Raw genomic sequence first — 20935 nt, 5'->3', positions numbered from 1 at the left:
GCATGCAGCAATGTAGGGTCGCAGCAACGCCATTAGATGCAGGGTATCAAGTAGCATGTGACAGCGAAAGATGCGAGGTAGAAGATCCAACGGCATATCAATCAGCGATCGGCGAGTTAATGTGGCTAGCTTTGACTTCCAGACCAGATATTTATCATTCAGCTGTAAAGTTGGCACAGAGGAACAAGAACCCACATAGGGAACATGTCGCAGGTGTGAAGCATGTAATGCGGTACCTAGCAGCCACAATAGATCTGAAGCTGAATTATCGCGCATGTGGGCAGGCGCTTGAAGGATTCGTAGATGCGGACTGGGGCGGTGATATAAGCAATCGCAGATCATACACCGGATATGTGTTTTTTCTGGCCGGTGGACCAATTTCGTGGAAGTCCGAGAAACAGGGATCCGTGGCCTTGAATAGCACGGAGGCTGAGTACATGGCATTGTCGTCAGCTGCGAAGGAAGCGTTGTATTTGAGACGCTTAATGATTGAGATTGGCTGTGGTAAAGCTAATACACCAATTGTTATATATGGTGACAATCTCAGCGCCCAGAGCTTAGCTAAAAATCCAGTATACCATGCAAGATCAAAGCACATCGACATCAGAAAACACTTCGTCCGAGAGCTTGTTCAGAATGGCGATATAGAATTAAGATACATTTCAACTGAGAACATGATAGCTGATGTACTAACTAAGAATTTGTCAAAAACAAAGCACTCTAATTTTGTAAAATTATTAAATTTATATTAATTACTGTAAAATTTTAATGTAAACAGATTCACATTGAGGAAGGGTGTTGAAAATAAATCCGATTGCAATGCGACTCTGTAGCACATACACATTAACATGTGTGTATACAAATTCATATTGTCATGTCATTTTCTATGTTTAAAATTGAAGTCAGTTACTAAAATAAAGCGAAGTGAACATGGAGAGCTTTTGCAATAATGCAAGGATGTTAGATTTCACGGTTTGTCCATAGGTAAGGTAAAAAAAAAAAATTGGAGGGGAACTCTGGATTCCACATGACTTGGGATGTGTTTTAAAAAATTTAATTTGAAGTACCGATATATGTATGATAAAAATCAAAACAGCCAATACTGCATATGTTAGCCAATTGTGTAAACGTGTGTGTTTCAAATTAAATATAGCTAATATTTGAAAATCAATTTTAATTAAACAAAACTATTCGCAGCTGAGGTATGGTATGAGCATCATACGTGTTGATTTTTATCAGTACCAGTAAAATTTTGTGAAACACATTCCAAGTGACGTCTGTCAAATTCACTTAGAGCCGAAACCAAACCTAGTAATCTATCATCCTTGGGTCACACATCTAAATTCTATACATAGTGGGTTAAGGCAACTAGCGGGCGAGGCTGCCGGCCTGAATAACAAAGAAAATACTCAATTTGCATTAAAACATTTTCCATTTATTAAATAAGGGCTGCTACATTTACAAATTAAAACACTGTAATTTTCGTAAGGTTTATTTTGATTTAAATTATTTTAGTCTTTAGATAACTTTTTTTTTAGGGAATTTACAGTGCAGTATAATTTTTTAAGAGTTCTAAGAAAATATACAATAATTTTGCTAGTTTTTCTTATACTTATTGCTTAGCTGTTTCTAAAAAAATGTTTACGGTAATGTTTTAATTCATTAATGGTATCTTGTATGTCATCTAAGCTTCGATGTGCAAAACGCTTTTGCGGAGCCGAGTTCAGTATATCTAATCTCCATCGTCGACACAATTCCTTAATACTTGAGACATCAATAATACGATAATGCAGGTAATCATCAACGGCGGGCATATGGTACCGTAAAAATAGTCTATCCATGTATATAGAATTACCGGCCAACGGGCATTTACCTTTCGGGACATGTTTTTTCAGGTAATCCAAAAGTAAGGTTTCCGCGCCCTCAGGTGTAATATCCGATTGCAAACACTTTTTCACTAAGCCGGATTCGTTATGCTGTTTCACACACCACTCGTTCATTTGTTCGAAAACTTCTTTAGGGTACTTTATAGCGAAGTTCAGACCCTCTGTTAATATATTTAGATCTTTGTCGGTAATCAAGCACGCAACTTCGATTATTTTATCAGTAATCGAGTTCAACCCCGTCATCTCTAGATCCATCCATACAATTGCAGATTCATTCGCCACTAATTTTTGCGCGCACTCCATTTTATCTGTTAAATTAAGGGTATAATACCGCTTACTGTAGGCAGATTTGAAGGGAAACGATTTTATCCCAGCAATTCTTGCACGTGCAAGAAATGTAAATGTTTTATATGCCATCAGAATGTTGTGTTACGAAAGATGTATGAGAGATACTGAGAAACATGTCAGACGTATCATTGCCATACTAAAATAAAGGTAGTAGTGACAGAGCGAATTGAGTACTTTAGGTGGCGCCTTTAAAGCAGTTATTTTATTTTTCGCCATTTTGACAAGTCTGACGACTGCACCCTTCACAATACAAAACAAACAAAAGTAGGAGAAATTACATGGTTGTGAAAATTCAGTAAATGGCTTGGTAATATTGTGATTTAAGTGACTTAAACTAATCAAACTAATGCAAATAAAGTGTCGTGTATTAATAGTCCGGGAGCCAAGGGTCATTTTGACATCATCATTTCATGCCTACTGATTTTAATATTGAAGGCAGACGCCATCCAATGGATGACAAAACCAACCTTCAGTTGGTCTAGTAGCGGCGGGTACGTGCGTGGGATGCTGCGAAACGTGTCGAAAAAAATTTTTAACAACTCATTTAATACCGGCTGAAATTTTTTTGTGTATTGTTGACATTTAGTAGAATTAAAAAAAAAAAAAACAGTCAACTGCGCCGTAGAGGGGGAAAATACGTCAGCTGAACAGGCGAACTTGTAAAATAAATTAAAAAGTAAAACTACTTTATGCCGACTGAAATTTTTCTATTGTAAATAATTTTGGACACATAAAAATATAATAATGATGGTCAGCTGCGTTTATAGCGGTGGGAAGACCGTCAGCCGAAGCAAGAATGTATCATTGCGTTCATACATCTCGGCGGCGCGCGGAATTTTCAATGCTACGACTGACATCTTTTCCCCCAACGGACAATCAGCTGACGATTATTTTCCCATTTTCATTTATTAATACAATAATATTTGAAAATTTCAATCTGCAAAAAAGTACCGCGCAGCTGACTATTTTTTTTTTATTCCACCAAATGTCAACAAAACATGAAAAAAAATTTCAGCCGGTATAAAATGAGTTGGTAGAAATTTTTTTTCGACACGTTTCGTACCCTCCCACAACCACACCCACAGCGGGTGCGCCAGCTGACGTTCAGTTTCGTTATTCATGAAAGCTAAATCACAAGTATACTCAAGAACTTAACGGTATAAAAACGCAGTCCAAAATCGACCCCTGGCTCCCAGACTAAAAATTATGTAACAAAATTTCAATCGGCATAAAGTAGTTTTACTTTTTAATTTTTTTTACAAGTTCACCTGTTCAGCTGACGTGTTTTCCCCCTTTTTCCGCGCAGCTGACTTTTTTTTTATTCTACTAAATGCCAACAAAGCATGAAAAAAACTTCAGCCGGTGTAAAATGAGTTGGTAGAAAGTTTTTTTCGACACGTTTCGTACCCTCCCACAATCACACCAACCGCGGGTTGCGCCAGCTGACGTTCACTTTTGTTATTCATAAAAACTAAATCACAAGTACGAGTATAGTCAACAATTTAACGGTACAAAAGCGCAGTAAAAAATCGGCCCCTGGCTCCCGGACTATACATTGTGAAATCACAAGTTAATATATAGCCTCCAAATTCAGTTTGTTTGAGTTTTTATGTGGAAGACGCCGTGGCAAGAAAATGTATGTGTGTTCGTATAATTTCTTGTGTTTGGTTGCTTCCATTGCTTTCGCCTACTTTTCCTCTTCACAAACAACTAATTCCCCTTCCTTTTGTTTGTTTATATTTGGACTCTTACGTCACAGCGAATTCTATTATTCATAATTCTTGTCATGGTGATGACAAGGCGAATTGAATACTGAACGTGACATCTTCCCAAAACAGTTGCTTTATTTTTCGCGATTTTGAGAAGGCTGACGTCAAGCTCTGTTTCAATACAAAGCAAGGTGAAGAAGTTACATGGACTGCGAAAATACAGAGAATGGCTTGATAATATTGTGACTTGTGAGATATAAACTAATGAAAATGAAGTGCCAAATGAATATAAAACCTCCAAATGCAGTTTTTCTTCGTTTTTATGCGGATGGTGCCGTGGCAAGGATATATGTGAATAATTTCTTGTGTTTTTAGATGTTAGATAGATGTCCCTCTTGATAAATTAAGGACTTTTTTAATATCCCTTAAATCACCAAATTTAGTATTCTTCAAATGGTTATTTTGTACAAATTACAGAGACTTTGGCGTGCGATATAAAAGCTATTTTGCTAATGATAAAACATGTTTTGAAACTTCAAATTATTTTATTGCTGATTGCAATTCAGAAATACACATATACAACCTGTACCGAATTTTCAACATTTGGTTCAGCCTGTGGTGAATTTTTTTCTCTGAATTTTTGTTTAGACGTACCAGGAACGACGTACGGAGGGAGATTGTGGATAAATAGAAGAATTAGATACTCTAAAAAATTTGAGATAAATTTATTTCCCACAAATAGTTGAAATAACAATATCCATAATCCGGCATATTGTAAATGGTACAATAGTGTTTTGGAAGTACTATCAGTTGAACTGGAAAATGTCTTTTAACGATCGTCCTACAACATCGAAGGATACTTCATTTGACTCTTTCTATACGGAGGTAAGTATTTGTTCGGAAATGGCCAAATAGAAATTTTATGAAAAAGTGCGCGGGTATAATACTTGTCGTTGCTGAAAAAAATTTGGTAATAAACAGGGATGTTCATTGTTCACTTTTTCGGTGTACATTATAAAATATTTATTGTAGGTACATATGTATGCATGTACAATACAAAAATTGTTTGATTGCCGCACAGTACTGAACAACAGAAGCGGAGCGCGTTTATAGCTTTACAAATATTTTGTCAACTTCAATTCACCTGAAATTAATCATATTTTGGACATTTCCGCAGGTTAAAGAAATTGAAAAACGCGATTCTGTTCTAACCTCTTCTCAACAAATTGATCGTTTACTTCGTCCAGGTTCCACATACTTCAATCTTAATCCATTCGAGGTACTACAGATAGAGCCTGAGGCCACTGTTGAAGAAATAAAGAAGCGTTATCGCACTCTCTCCATATTGGTGCATCCGGATAAGAATCAGGACGATAAGGAACGAGCGCAGACTGCTTTTGACATTATTAACCGGGCATGGAAGGCGCTGGAAAATGATGTAACACGTAAAAAGTGTTTGGACGTTTATGAGGAGGCGAAGGAAAGAACCGACCATATGGTAAGTGTAAATGTATGATATTGTAATAAAAAATACAAACAAAATACGAATCGTCTGGATACCAAGTCACAAAGGCTTCTGGGAAATGAATCGGCAGATCCAGCGGCCAAATACATGCATTGTCTCTAAAGACCTTCAAGCTTACATAAACAGATATCTCTTTCGACAAAAATATGTATCGTGGGCGCAATTCAGGCACCCGTATAAAGCTTTTAACCCAGATTGTGAAAAAGCAATATATGCAACCACATTATCAAGGAATCAAATTTCTTTATTCGTGCGTTTAAGGATCGGTCACTCCAGGCTAACCCATGAACACCTTCTATCCACGTCTCCTCCCACATGTCCTTTCTTTAACGATCAACTTAACCTTATACACATAATAGACATCTCTGCAAATTTAAATACTAAACGTGTACCTATCTTTGGTTCCAAAAACTGCACCGAACGTGTGAAAAATACCTCAACAGAGAATGTCATTAAAATATATAACTTTATTAAGGCAATCGGCCTAATTGAAAGCTCGTAAAATTGTCATATATCCTATACCTTAAAACTTAAACATAATCTCATAATTACCAAGCACCGAAGGTCCAAGCAGCTAGTGTGCTCTTTTTTTAAGTTAGTGTAATATTTTATATTATTCTAATAAATAATAATAATAAATATTGTTACCATTTCCAGATTGCAGAAAAACGGAAGAAACTGCGCAAGGAAAGCAAAGGCTTTGAAAGCATCCCTGAAGATGATCCAGCAAAGTACAAACACGCCGTGTATGTGATGGTGATGAAATTGTTTGCCGATATGGAACGTCGTCGACAACAGTTGGATCAGCGAGATCAAGAGGAGCGTAAACGTAAACGAGAGGCAGAAATAGAGGAGGAAGAGAAACGTAAGGCCGATTTAGAGTGGCAAAAGAATTTTGAAGAGTCGCGTCAGAACCGTGTAAATAGTTGGCATGATTTTCAATCTGGTGCCAGTAAATCAAAAAAATCTAAAAAGCAGAAACGCATGCACGGCATGGTTGTTCCACCCAAGTTTAAACCGGAGTCGCGATAAATGTATATGTACAATCTACGGATACTACGTTTTTAACATTACTTTTACAACTCAAATTTAGTTCATAAAGCATAATACGTAAGCGTTAAAAAGGTTAAATTATGTAAATTGTGTACGTGAACAAGCCTTTATTCGTAAAATACATATGTATGTATTGAACGCCCGTTGAAGTTGTCGTTTAGTTGGCGCACATATATTTTAAAAAACCAACAATATAAAACTGACGTTTATTACATTTTGTAATAAAACCATTTTGTAAAATAAAGCAGACCGTATATTAATTAAAACAAAATTGTATGTATAAAACTTTATTTCGTAAAATTTTTATTTTTTCAGGAAGTTCAATTGCTTTAGCAAATCATAATGCGGTGTACAAACTTGCGGTGAAGACTATGTCTCGTTTAATGGCGGTTGATGCTTCTTCCATTTTGCTCTGCAATGTTGGATTGCCAATACGAATGGCAGCTGTTTTAACGTCACGTAGAGTTTCATCCAATTGTTGTATGCAACGCACGATTATACCTTCTTGCACTTCAGTTAATTTCATTATTTCAGCAAATGGCTAACCGACATTGAAAGGTAGAAAGTAAACTTTTTTCAAATTTCTAAACATTTAAATTTTACTTATTTGCTAACTACATTGGATGCTGTAGTAACAGAAGAAATTAACGACAACGATCTTCGTTGTTTTCTCCAAATTATTACAGCGGACGACCAAAACCAAAGAATGTTGAAATAAATAAAATAATATAATATGAATGGATGTTGAATTTCTTCGGACATAAACAACTTTCAGAGGTATACCTTATTTCGGGCCCATTCGTACACAACTTCAAGTAATCCAAAGTTGAGGCGATTATCTGATTCTACTATTGTTTGATGGCGCAGTTCTTCGGCTAAAATTGTATCGTTGATATCCTCGAATTCCTTAACACACTGCAAAAATTAATTTTATTTCCTTACAAAATATGGAATGAGTTAAATCAATGAAAATTTCATACTTTTTTCAACTTCTCCGGAATCACCGGTTCTCCTTGGATTTTTCCTTGAAATACTAGACCAGAAAGCAGAGCCGCAATTTCCGCGGGTTGGAGATCATTGAACATATTACACAGTATTAATTCGGTTATTAATAGCTCGTTCTGCCCCATTTCACAAGCAACTTTGCCTTTTAAGGTAACTGAGATAAAAATGCAACTGGTTTTGAAGTAAAGAAATTCCATATTTCCATAATACTATTTACCCTCGTCCAAATCATCGATGTACTTAAGAGCACGCAACACCTTCAATTTATTGCAGTAATCCGGATAAAGTGAGAGATTTTTAGTCGAATTTTTAAACTTCAACTCCTCTATACGCCGTTCCAACACTTTGCGCTCATAAACAGTGGCGAATTCTTGTTCATAACCAGCAATGTTCGTATGAGGCAATACTGCGAGAAGCTGCTTCCACAAATGCTCCGTGTAGCGAATTTGCGCTAATTCATTCTCCTGACTTAAATTAATCTCTTTTGAGATGTTCATGAATTTCAACGTTTCCGGTTTGTCTATGTAATTTTGGTTGAGTTGTTGTAACTCACTTACTGCCTTCACCACAGTTGCACCTGGTGGGGTATCCCTGAAACGTTCGATTTGACGTTGCTCCCAATTGCGAATTATTACATCGCCATCAACTTTTATGGTGCTTTTCGTAATCTCAACTATATCGACGGCTTTTACATCGATTACGTCATGGCCACCGATACCCTCGGGCTGGAAGAACTTGTGCTGTGGAGTTAATGACACTATTTTGTAGTACATTTCACTGCGATGAAAGTTATCCTTTTAAATGGAGTAAGAGGAAAAAAAAGCAGTACGAGTAATAGTTAGGAATGTTTAATTATAACGGTATTATAATACCTTCTGGTCAATTGCTTTAAACTGATGTTGCAATACTAATAATCTGTATATTGTATCTTTTCCTGGAGTAGATTTTATAGAAAGTATTATACCCAACTTGTTGTAGTGTCTGCCTTGTGTAACCACAAGCACCCTACCAACTTTCAATTCTTTCGCTATTTTAGGTTGCGATAACAAAAATTTCTATGAAACAAGAGAAAAAGTATTAAAACTATAAAAGAAAATATTTCCACAAACATGCCATGAGACGTTGCCGCTCAGTGAGATATTCCTGAGCGAGTTCGTAGAATCGACATAGTGGCTGTAGGTGTTCACCCAGTTCGGGTAGTTGGGAAAACTTGTCTTGCGCCACTTCCAGTTGTTTCTTCTGCGCTGGTATTTGAAGCTTTTGATTAAACTCTTTGAAACTGAACTGAATTATGTCCTCTACTTTAATGCTTTCAATGCGCAGGCAAGTTAATATGACGGCATAACGCAATATAAATTGCGATTGTAACTTTTCTGGTTGGCCTAGTATCATTGAGCGCAGATCCATCGAAGGCGGCACCTGTGCTTTGCACAATAATATCACAGTGCCGTTTTCATCATGTCCTCGACGACCGGCACGTCCGGCCATTTGGATATATTCGCCTGGCTTCAGATTTCGCACCTCAATTCCATCATATTTGCGGTGCGAATCAAATATAACTGTACGAGCAGGCATATTGACACCCATTGCAAAAGTTTCCGTCGCGAAGAGTAGTTTAACCAAACCGGATTGAAAGAGCATCTCCACAATCTCCTTTAGTATGGGAAGTATCCCACTGTGGTGAACGCCGATTCCGCGCTCAAGTGAGTCTTTCATTGTAAGAACTTGTGGTAATTGACGGTCTGGCGGTTTAAGCTTTTGTAAGCATTGCTGAAAGAATTTTTGAACAGAACCTTTTTCGCGGGCAGTATTTAAGTCAACTGATTGCAAAGCCTGAAATTAAATATAGACAGATCAAAATAGTTAAGGTATCTAAACAAATTTTACCTGTAAATTAATGTCACAGCGATTGCGTGATAATGTAAATGCGACGACGGGCATTTTTTGATTGCGTTTCAGAAAGTCTATCAGCCCAATCCACATGTTTTGATCTTGCTTAGCGCTTACGAAATTTTTTGCTGGCGGACCACCACTCTGACCACCCTTTGATTTGGATTGCATTTCTTTTTTGCGCTCTACCGCCCGCTCGTAATTTTTCTGCAGATAGTTACCATCAGCGTCTACTAGTAAATATATGTCGTCTTTACTTTTTCCACCACAGCCGGTGTAAAGGTAATGCATAAGTGGGACTGGACGTTTAAGTGTGCTTATCACATAGACTTTTCTTTTTTTGGTGCTGCCAACCCAGTCGGCCAATTCTAACGTGTTCGGCACAGTAGCGCTCAACATGATTATATTTACATGGTCTGGGAGTAATATTATTACCTATAAAAAAAATTGCATATGGTAAATATATAAAACAAAATTATGTATTATCACCTCTTCCCACACATGACCGCGCTCAGGATTGTTTATATAGTGTACTTCGTCAAAAATTACGTATTCGAGGTCTCGTGTTATTTCACTACCGCAATAAAGCATTGACCGTAGAATCTCCGTGGTCATAATAAGGCACGAAGCAGTGGGATCAATTTGTAAATCACCGGTTATTAGTCCAACGTCTTTAAAAGTTTTCTTAAAGTCTCGATATTTTTGATTTGACAGCGCTTTAATAGGTGAAGTGTATATTGTGCGCGTTAGGTCCCGTTGTGACAAGGCTATTGCATACTCTGCCACTACTGTTTTACCGGCAGATGTATGCGCTGCAACAAAGACATATTGTCGCTCTTCTAATTTAATAATAGCCTGCTTCTGAAATACATCCAACTCAAATGGGTAGGTCATGGCGGGACACGGAATCTTATCTTTGAAGTTCGTAATAGGCTGTGAAATATCTACCATTTCAGCCCATTCGCTGCTAAATGCCGATTTAGTATTTGTATTCGATATTTCAAGTACGGGTTTCAGGTCTGCGCTCATAATCTGCTCTTCAACATCTTTAAATTCGCCTGAGTTATTAAAATCAGTTACAGAATCCGCTTCCGTTGGTTGTTCTGCCAGTTTGAGCCATTCCTGAACATCAAGATCTTTTTCCAGGTTTTTTAATAGGTTGACATTATTACTCCCTCCTAACACTGTACCTCCCGAAATCACTTTCAACATGCTATCCTCAAAATTATAGCCTTTTTGAAATCCTGGTGGCACTGTCAGCAACTCTGTGCCTAAATCCAAGTCAATGTTCGGTTTCATGATTTCTCGTGGAGGCTCGTCGAATCCACCCGGCCAGAAAGGAAAGTTCATAGCGGAACCTCGAGTTGCTTCCATAAGCAGTCCGGGTTCTCGTCGCATTGAGGTAGAATTGCATGCATTCGCTCCCACATCTACTAAATCAACCTCAACAAACTCAATGATCTCGCCTGTGATAAAGTCACGACGTGGCACCAGTTTGGTGCTGGTAGCACCTTTCGGTAAATGCATCAGACGAGTTGTATCACATTGTCGCGGTATTATTTCCGGCAAGGGATTATGTATTGGCAATTCCGGACTTATAATATAATTTTGCAATTTTTGTATATTTTCATCCATTTTTGAGTTTGAGCTTAAATGAATTATTTACGAATGTCATGTTAAAGCACAGAGAGCGCTTACACTGTTCGATAAAATTTCGTATCACTGGCGACAAAACTCATATGCCATTTTAAATGGAAATAAAATCGGATACATTAAAAACAAAGCCAATAATCACCAAATAAAATCATTAGGTATTGTATTTCGAACTCTATAATTATTTTCGTTATAGTAATTTTTACATATGTTCGTAATAGATTGTTTAGCTTTTGGCCTTAATGTGTATTCATGCATTGCTACAATTTTAAACTAATATACATATTCAGATATTTAATTAAGGGGTTACGCCACTCTAGCTACTGTAAAAAAAGCAGTTTTTAAGGATTTTTTTTACATTGAAAGAAAGGTGCTAGGAAAAAACTTTTTAAGTATATTATTAAGCATGTATTTAAGTGTAATTACAAATATTTTTATTGAAAAATATTACAAAATGACGCCTTTGGAGTGAATCTCTGAACGCGCCCTGCGAAAAAGGCACTTCACGGCACGCAGTACAACTGACGTAAATGTCCACCTAAACCAAATTAAAAAAATTCTTCTCAATCGACGTGAGTATAGCTGTAGAAATACATACGGGATTTTAGAAATATTGAAATTTGTGTATTTTGCAGATGTTTGAAGTCAAAAGTAGAATTTTTCATCTAAAATGGAACCGTTAATTGTTTATAAAAATTTTTGTAATTAATTAATAAAAAAATCCGTGCGTATTTCAGTGCGGAATAATGTTCTAAAGATCCTTGTACAATTACAAGTGAAAATATTAAAAATTGTTTGTGTTATGCTGCGTGCAGTTTTGAAAAATCACGTTTTGAGATAAACACGGTTTAAATTTGAAATAGTCATGTCAGAGACTTCAGAGGCGCTCGCGCAAAAGTGCGAAATATTAGAGATAAACATTTTTTTCACGCATAGGACTTTTTGTTTTATATTCTAAAGAGTTTAAAGCATCTTTTAAGCAAAAAAAAAAAATTTCGATATTTTGAAAATCCTAGAGTGGCCTAACCCCTTAAGCTTCTTATATCCATTCTACTATTAATAAAAAATTCGCAATATGTTTTTACAGCTAGTTAACATCAGCAATCATAAATGCATTATTCAATAAAGCGAACATTTCTGTTTCCTTTTTCCTTTTACGAATCATCTAATTGTTATTACAGCATCTGACCACAAGGCGAATAGAATATCTCAGGTGGCGCCATTAAAAAGCAGTTACTTTATTTTTCGCGATTTTGGCAAGTCTAATGTCAGCTCAGTTTGCTATACAAAATAATCGAACAAAACAAACAAAAGTAGTAGAAATTACATGTTTGTGAAAATTTAGTGAATGGCTTGGTAGTATTGTGATTTGTGAGATTTAAACTAATCAAAGTAATTCAAATGAAGTGTTGTGTGCTAAATTGTGAGAGCGCGAATTAAAATAAATCCTCCAAATACAGTTTGTTTGCATTTTTATGCGGAAGACGCCGTGGCAAGAAAGTATACGTGTATTCGTAAAATCTTGTGTTTGGTTGTTTCCATTGCTTTCGCCTACTCTTCTTCTTCATAAACAAGTAATTCCCCTTTCGTTTGCTTGTTTATTCATGAACTCTTACGACACGGCGAATTCGGAAGGCACAATCTGTTTCTCTATCGTTCTTGCACACGCACATACATTCTGGGCACGGCGTCTTCCGCATAAAAACACAAACGAACTGCATTTGGAGGCTTTGTATTCATTTATGCTTTAACAATTTAATACGCTGTACCTCGTTTGTATAGTTTTAATCTCACAATACACAATATTACCAGGCCATTCAGTGAATTTCACGAACATGTAATTTCCCTGCTTTTGTAGTTCGTTTGTTTTGTATTGCGAAGGGAGCTGACGTCAGAGTAAAGTAACTGTTGCTTAATGGCGCCACCTTCAGTACTCAATTCGCCTTTGTCTTGAAAGACCATATGCACAATCGACATTGTAGCTACAAATTACCGAAAAAATTGAGCAGGTCCTTTCAAATTCTTGAGACACCATGAAATTAAAAAAATTTAACACGATAGTGCACAAAGTAATAATGTTATAATATCATAATGTAGTTGATTTATTGAATTATTCGTGGGACATTAAAGAAGTTTAAATAATGATGTGAAATGTAAAAATTGAATTTTCGGTTTTCGGTTTAAGACTAAAACATCTATTAACACCGATATTAAAAAAAAGATCGATAAACTTGTGTAACCAAATTTAAAAAAGCGGTTTTTTGAAACCCCGACCTTTTTTGAATATCCCTATCTCTCAAGCTATTATGGTGCTCACAATTCCCAATGTAAACGTACGCCCATATCAGCTGACACGATGAATCTAATGAGAGCCCCATTTAATGAATTCTCACCATCGTTCGACTTGTGTCAATGATTGCCTGTGTTCAGTGGTTGGTGTAAGCTGAGCTTAAAGAATTTCCCTTTCAAATTTAAATGGGATGAATTATTATCCGACTTGGGCATTTTTCTTATTTTAAATCAATAATGCATGAATTAAACACGGCTCGATTTCTGTAATAAGTATGGGTACTTTCCTATCTAAGTGGGGCCTCGAAAACCGTGTTCTTATAAGTCGGAAGCATTGAATTTTATATAAAATATATAGAATGAGTATTTTTGGGTTCTTCGCGGTCCGAGTTGATGCATGTTCAGTCTAAAAGTCAGAGCCCGTTTGACTTACTTTATGTCACTGGTAACGGATAATCGTTCTTTTGTATACTAATTTCATGTTAGTTTTTGGCGATATTAATTGCTCGGCTTAAAGCTGCGGTTTGACATCGGTTAAACTTTTTTTGTCGGACGTCTTTAACGATGAATATTATGCAGATAATCCAGGAATAATCTGGACTCTTAAGAGGAATATCCTCCAGAGGTAGAGTCAGAAACTGTTAGCAAGGTCTTGGCAGATTAAGTTGATAGAATACTCTGCTGTGAAACTGGCCAGGTCAAAGGAATTTGGCCATGTAATAGTAAGTTACATTCAAAAATGTATCTGTTCCCAATTCACGCCCATTTGAAAAACAGATATTTTAAATTTTTGGTGCATATCCTAAACACCTACATAAATTGATGAGTACGGGGCCCTTTTTTCTTAGTTGGATGACGAGAGTTTACCCGTTGGTTGCAACCTTAATAGGCTTCGGACGTGCTGTATCGATCTCAGTTACATCAATGAAAAATTCTCGCCTTCTTAAAAGATATTAGTGTAGTCAGTATATTTAAAAAGTTATGAAAATTGTAAGGGAAAGAAGAGCTGTAACAATATAGTGGAAAAGGTAGTGCCGATAAGTAGGTAATTTCCCTCTGACTTTGAACGTTTTGGACAATACTAAATAGTGCCTTCTCTTTTTTCCTTCTTAAGTATTAGTACGAATATGAAAGCAAAAATAAAACTCGATGATTAGAAATAAAAATGCGACAGCAATAAAAAATTCTATTTCTCAGTAGACGCCATTTATATGTGGAGCAGGAACATTATTGTCCTGCGGTTCGATTCGTCGTCTTGCGCTGGATGATGATGATCTAGACGAGACGGCGGTGACAGTAACCTTTTCCGCCTCTATGCGGCCCGAGAGAAAAGTAGCCAAACGTTCCTGGAAAATGAAGAATTGAAACAAATATTTGAAAAACCAAAACTCGTTTTAAGAAACTAGTATCTATTACCAAATAGGCGTTACTGATGATTTGAAGGCTTCCATAAAACGCTAAGGCGCGCTTAATTAGAGATTCAGCTTCTTCTTTGGACATATTCTTAACTTTATCCAATTTTGTAATGCTAATAATGCGATTATTAAAGTAGATTATGTGATGAACGACCTCGGTGGTGGTGTGAGAGACTGTTCTGAAAATTGCCAATAAAGAGAGTGTGGCATAAAGTTTAAGCGCTTGATAAAAGTGTTGATATTTTTTCTTGAGTCAAAACAAATTAATACTTTGGTATGTTTGCAGCGATATGTGCGCTAAAATTCACCAGATGCACGAGGCGTCGCGCCGACTCACGTGTCAAGAGGACAATCAGTTGTTCCAAACTGATTGGTCGTGCCTGGTTCTCTGGCTCATCTTCACTGAGATAGTCCCACAGATCTTTGGCTTTTTGTAGAGCCATTTTCGGGTCAGTTGCAATCTTAAAGCAAAAAGCAAAAATAAATGAAAATTCGGTTAGATGTATGTTATAATTAAAAATATATATATGTATGTATATACAATACATATAGTAGTTAGTGGTCCCCGCTATGTATTAAACTTGTAACCATACAAATGTATGTATGTATATTAAAATATTGTATAATTTTTATAAAACCAAGATATGAACAGGTTCCACAATTCGATTCTGAAAAATGTACTCGGAATCAAGTGGGGTAATGCATGTGTGTTTGGCTTCGAAAGTGTTGGTTCAGCATTAATCGTCGGAATGAATATAAACAATTCGATCCCACTCGAAATTGAAAAAAAAAAAACTAAAAACACAAAAATGTTCAACGTTCAGTTTATTAAGCCCAATCGTAAAATTTTTATTTACAAGTGATCAGTTCTAGTACGCAGATCCGGATTTTGGTTCAGCGGCTATGCTAATAAGCAAAATTGCCTTTATTGAAGTGAATGCAATCCACAAGTGCTCGTATTAATACATAGATAAAAGTTTACCGTTTAGTGCTATTTATCGCATCATTGGATCTTATTTCTTTTGAAATGAGGAAGATGACACCGTTATCATTAATAGTTTACAGTACAGAGCGAAATTAACAACCTTGAAGTTGTGAAGGAGAAATTTGCGACTAGGTTATCCCATAGCGAGTGTTCATCATGTAGCCGCCGTGATCATGAGACTTGAGACTTCTCGATTGTTGTCTCTGGGGCTAAGTCAAACCCATAATCTAGTTTAAAACCCAAACACTCTGGACGATCTCGAAGCTAACATTCGAGCTGCGAATATCTCATATGACGGAAAAATAAGCTGTACCTACAACGCTCCATAGATAACTTCATAGTTTGAAGCCTGTTAGTGAAGCCGTGGGGGCAATTTGAATGATGTGCTATTCCATGCATAATAGCATAAATGTAACTTCAAAATAAAGCCATAATCAATTCGATATCTCGCACCTCTGTTATGGGTTTAAACACCTTTTCGTAATGTTTTTATCTGACCACTCCATTCATGAATGGGTTCGCTTTTATAATGTTTGTTAATATACATATAACATTTTTTTTATAGATTATTGAGTAATGCCAGGCTACTGCGATCGAGTGCAATATGTGAGCCCTACCGGTAGTTCAGAAAGGGAGATACTATTGTATATACCCATTATTCGAAGAAAGAAGAGGCCGAAGTACGTTAGTGCGAAGAACTTGAGATATTCAATGGGAAATACCACTAAATATTGGAATCGAAAGTTCAGTATTTTGTAGAATGTTCGAAGACCAGGACAGGACCTCCTTGTGAAAAAATTAACATATGCCGCGATGTCTGAATGTAGACTCCGCCAAAACTATCGTGGCGAATTCTGAACATTCGCGAAACCAAACGAAAGAAATATAAAAACAAAAATATGAATGCCAGATAGCAAGACAAAAGTTGGCAGAAAATACCAGTTGTCACATCTAGAAATAACGACAGTTGTAAGCACGTGCTTATATGCAGAGGTACATGCGCACAAAGTAATCGGTCGTAAAAAGCGTGTAAATGTGTAAACGTAAAGTAGAGTGATTAAGTACTGAATTTAAAGAAAGCAAGCAAGTTGTGTTACCATGGTAACTTTTATTTAGCAGTCCAATGATCGAACTCAGAGGAATTGTAGAGAGACGTTTTATTGAACAAAAACGTAACGCTATTAAAGTTGTGTAAAATGACTTTGAACAAGAGCTATTGGCATCATGGATTGAAGTGAATACTGTTACCTCGCATTATCTCCTGCCATAAAATATGCACTCTGTCCACTTGCTGCTACCCTTGACAGTTATGATTTTAATTTTGTCACATATATTAAAAATGCTAGCCGTGAAGTCTAAAGCAGAATTTATCTTGCCTCTTGAAAGTGGTAGTCGGTCTTTAAGCCAACTCACTTAAATCGTTGTCGATCTATTGCATACCACAGTAGAAGTTTACCTGCTACTCCTCTTTAAATCATTTTGTATTAAGTTGAAACCTATTGGTCTGCCTGAAACTTATATCTCTAAAGTCATCAGTATCATTCAAGAATAATATACCAAAGCATCTAAACCTGTGTGTCACGCTGGATAGTGACGAAGAAAATGTTTGACAGACATAATTGTTGCAGCTTCTGCAATAGTCGAAATGAGGTACAATCAATCACTGAGGATGTCGAGACAGTGGCCTTGTGATCAAAGTAATTAACAGACTCAAGCATATTCCTTTTAATACATAATGTTTTCCTTAGAAAACCAATAAGAGGCCCACGATGCAAGATTTGTTGAATGAGGTGGGTAGTCTAATACTGGGGGGCTTTTTGCCTGGCTAACCTCTTTTGTTTACTTGGAAACCTCTTAAGGGGACAGATACCTGTAAAATTTCAAAAACAAATTTTTTTGTTTCATAAAATGTTAATATAATCCTTTAAGAATATGTCAAAAAACCGTGTCAACCGTGACGACTCTATTCTTTGCGTTCGAGCGCTAGAAGAGGTATAGTTACGTTGTATTCAAACTTTAGACGCGTTTTTCTCAAAACTATATTATATTTTTCAAATTGGCGTACACGATAACTCGAAAAGTTATTGACCGGTCTCCCTGAAATTTCGCACCCATCTTTCTTATGATATTACTTTCTATGTGAATATAAGTTTTCGCCATTTTTTCGAAAAAATAATTTTTTCGAACCAAAAATAGTAGGGAAATTCGCCCCAAAATTAATTTTTTTAAGCATTTTATTCTGCATTTAAGTGATTAAAAAAAAAAAAATTTATATTATTTCAATGTATAAATAAACTGTATGCCAATTTTGAAAAAATATATATTGTCTTCTTCATTTTAAATAGTTTTAATGAAAATCACGGAAAATATGGCCGTTTACAGGTATCTGTCCCCTTGTCGTTGTTGTTGTTGTAGCAGTAAGATATAGATAATGTTGAATGATTAAATGCATTCTATTGGCGTATGCTTAAATTTTATATTTCTAAGACGCAATAAAAATACAACTCTAATGCGAAGAAGGTTACTGCTATTATCCGTTCTTTGCAGAGAGGAGAGATATAGTATTCAAAAAGAGAGTTTCATGCTAAATAGCCGGTACTTTCGAGCATAGGTTATCTAGAAAATTGGACTAATTGGATCTGCATATTTCTCTCTTTTCTCTTTCGCGTTTACAGGCAAAGCTTACTTTTAAAGGTGGAAAAACGAATTCAAAGGGAAAGTATATATAAATTATAAAAAATTACAGATTGTTTTATACTAACCAATTCTGCTGCATAGATAAGTATGTTAATTGCTTCCTTGCTTTGTTTTTTCAATGCTCGTGCCTCGGCTAGTGTGCGTTGAGTTAGACGGCGTTTGAGCTTGCGTGAGAAACGTTGACCGTGATGAATCGCCTTGATGGCGCCCTTCTCATTCGCAGCGCCAGCATTGTTGTCATCATCAATTACAGCTACAAAACATAAAAATATGTGATATTAATTTAGTTAGTAAGTATAGTATTGTGAAAATTACTTGCTATTACATACAAATATAAAAAAAAAAATCGAAAGAGAGAGAGAGAGAGAGTAACTCTCCAAGTCGATATCACGTTCTATACATCAAGCTCATATTTGTATATTATTTACTGCGAAAGCTTAAATTTCACTAAAAATTTTTGGATTCGCCTCACTACATCTGCTCAAATCAGGTTTAAGAAGCTTATCAATCTACAGACATAATTCTTTTTGAAACAAGTGACAGCAGAAAGCGCACGAAATGAAATTAATAAAATGAATTACATCTACAAACTTAATAATATAATACCAAGCATGATAACCTCGACATTTGGAAATCTTATAATGATTTTTTTAAAAACAATCATAAGTGCTAATTTTGCATTATTCAATGTTTTTGTGACTTTGTTATCTTCTGCAGCAGGAGAAGCGCTTTTGTTTTTGTAATCACTTTGTTGTATCGCTGCATCATTTATTTAGTTACTCTTGTTCTTTCGTAAAAATAAAGCCTTTGAATAACTCACCATCCACTTGATCTTGATCACCTGGTATCGGCACCAAGTATTTATCCACGAATTTGTCGCCCACCGTAAAGGCTTCATCCAGTCGTTGTGCTGCGTAGGTGGTCAGTGGGCTCTCCAACACAGTGTTGCCGATATGTTTGACGGAGTCGGCCCGTTTAAGCACCGGCCGCACCAGATGATCGGACATGTACTCCTTTGTATTCCAATACATCTGTGGGGCAAAGGTTTTAAATTGTCAAAATTCTTTCAGTAAAAGTGCTATAACTCCCTCAATTTTGCTCTGATTGGCCTGAAACTTTGACACAAGCGTCGGCATTTCTAAATATTCAAAAATCATGAAAATAGGTGGTAAAACAACAAAACTGTCAGCATTTTTCCAGTAAAAGTGCTATAACTCCCTCAATTAAATAACTTTAATTATTTTCTTTAAAAAAGTTCAGAAAATTTCAGAATTCTTAGTCCATTAGTATTGTAAGTCTAGCACGATGTTCAGAGCAATATGATTGCGTTGGTTAAATAGAACTCATAAAATTTACGAGGTACCCCTCTCTAGAGTCAATTGTATATTTACCATTTCAGGTGGCAGATAGACTAATGGTATGCGCTGCTCCAACAAGTCCAAACTTTTGCACATAACGCCATCTAGATGCTTTAAAGGCGCTTCGAAGAGTTTGACTGCAGGCTGCACTGATTCATAGGCGGCGAAGATGGTCGACTCGGCGGTTTCAAAGTACCAATTAAAGATACGGTTATTGTTTTTGACTTTACCGTATATATTCTCGATGCGTTTAAAACTCGTCTCTACCAATGGGATACTCACGATTCTGTCGAGGGATTCGAGATGTAGTTTGCTACCTGGTGCATTAGCTTTGGAAAAAATCGATATCGATAAGAAATTAGTTTAAGATGTTTTTGATTTTCTTTTCATTTATTCAACACTAACCCATTTTACAATTTTTTGTGTATTGTTGTCTGTTGTTGGTATAAATGAAAAAATTTCAAACAAATTGAATTTTAAACGCGCATTTTTCCACGATAGCTCAAAAATGAAACTGTATCTTTCTTTGCGAAGGCTAAAAGTCGACTGTTTGGTGTTGTGCTTGAAGTTTGCTGATATTTTATATGAACAAATATTTCCAATCACAGCTCAGCTTTGGAGCAGTGAAACTATGCAGTAATCTTTGAAGAATTGACCTTTAATGCCTGACAACGGCGTCTACATCGCAAAGCTGATAACACAGCGGCGCAAGGCACAACTTATAGGCTGATCATGTACACACTCACATCACATACGAGTAGGCATGTTTGTGTGGGTATACTTTTGTTATATACGATAGTAAATAATCACATGAAGACAATTTACTACATACCCACATACATTCATACTCTGTGTATCTGCAGAGGACGCTTGTACGACATAAACTCAAAGTACACTTTGAATTGCGCTGAGAACCGGCATTTGATTATTTTTCTTAACTCATTTACTAAAAATAAACTATTTAACACAAAATCATGAGTCAAATCTTCGCCTTCGTATGCACACAATGCATTTTTTGATTAATAACACAGCTCGACAAAATTATTATTTTTATTTTTTTTTATGTTAATGCATGAATAATGGTATATGGTGCTTGGTATTGAAAAACATCAAATTGCCCAT

At 36.2% G+C, this 20935-nt stretch overlaps 4 protein-coding genes across 4 annotated transcripts; 1 reads left to right on the top strand and 3 right to left on the bottom strand.

The window, feature by feature from the left end:
* Positions 1-1499: 1499 nt before the first annotated feature.
* Positions 1500-2366, bottom strand: LOC128854827 (probable oligoribonuclease). The gene has a single exon (XM_054089240.1). The coding sequence runs from the start codon at positions 2301-2303 to the stop codon at positions 1620-1622; it is 684 nt and encodes a 227-aa protein (XP_053945215.1). The 5' UTR covers positions 2304-2366; the 3' UTR covers positions 1500-1619.
* A 2210-nt stretch (positions 2367-4576) lies between these two features.
* Positions 4577-6792, top strand: LOC128854821 (dnaJ homolog subfamily C member 8). The gene is made up of 3 exons (XM_054089232.1): positions 4577-4828; positions 5121-5441; positions 6126-6792. Exons 1-3 carry the CDS (start codon positions 4766-4768, stop codon positions 6498-6500), a joined length of 759 nt encoding a protein of 252 aa, XP_053945207.1. The 5' UTR covers positions 4577-4765; the 3' UTR covers positions 6501-6792.
* Positions 6778-11092, bottom strand: LOC128854820 (SKI2 subunit of superkiller complex protein). The gene is made up of 8 exons (XM_054089231.1): positions 9906-11092; positions 9414-9851; positions 8640-9359; positions 8399-8581; positions 7744-8320; positions 7502-7680; positions 7305-7436; positions 6778-7062 (listed from the first exon to the last, which is right to left on the bottom strand). The coding sequence occupies exons 1-8, from the start codon at positions 11049-11051 to the stop codon at positions 6859-6861; spliced, it is 3579 nt and encodes a 1192-aa protein (XP_053945206.1). The 5' UTR covers positions 11052-11092; the 3' UTR covers positions 6778-6858.
* A 3206-nt stretch (positions 11093-14298) lies between these two features.
* On the bottom strand, positions 14299-20384 carry LOC128854819 (lipid storage droplets surface-binding protein 1). The gene is made up of 7 exons (XM_054089230.1): positions 20219-20384; positions 19847-20142; positions 19276-19486; positions 18521-18708; positions 15044-15234; positions 14775-14952; positions 14299-14704 (listed from the first exon to the last, which is right to left on the bottom strand). The coding sequence occupies exons 1-7, from the start codon at positions 20220-20222 to the stop codon at positions 14552-14554; spliced, it is 1221 nt and encodes a 406-aa protein (XP_053945205.1). The 5' UTR covers positions 20223-20384; the 3' UTR covers positions 14299-14551.
* Positions 20385-20935: the final 551 nt, after the last annotated feature.

The sequence above is a fragment of the Anastrepha ludens genome, chromosome 2, assembly GCF_028408465.1.
Source record: "Anastrepha ludens isolate Willacy chromosome 2, idAnaLude1.1, whole genome shotgun sequence".
Classification (NCBI taxonomy): domain Eukaryota; kingdom Metazoa; phylum Arthropoda; class Insecta; order Diptera; family Tephritidae; genus Anastrepha; species Anastrepha ludens.
Note: the sequence above shows the minus strand (reverse complement) of the source record. Positions and strands in the feature narration are given on the sequence as shown.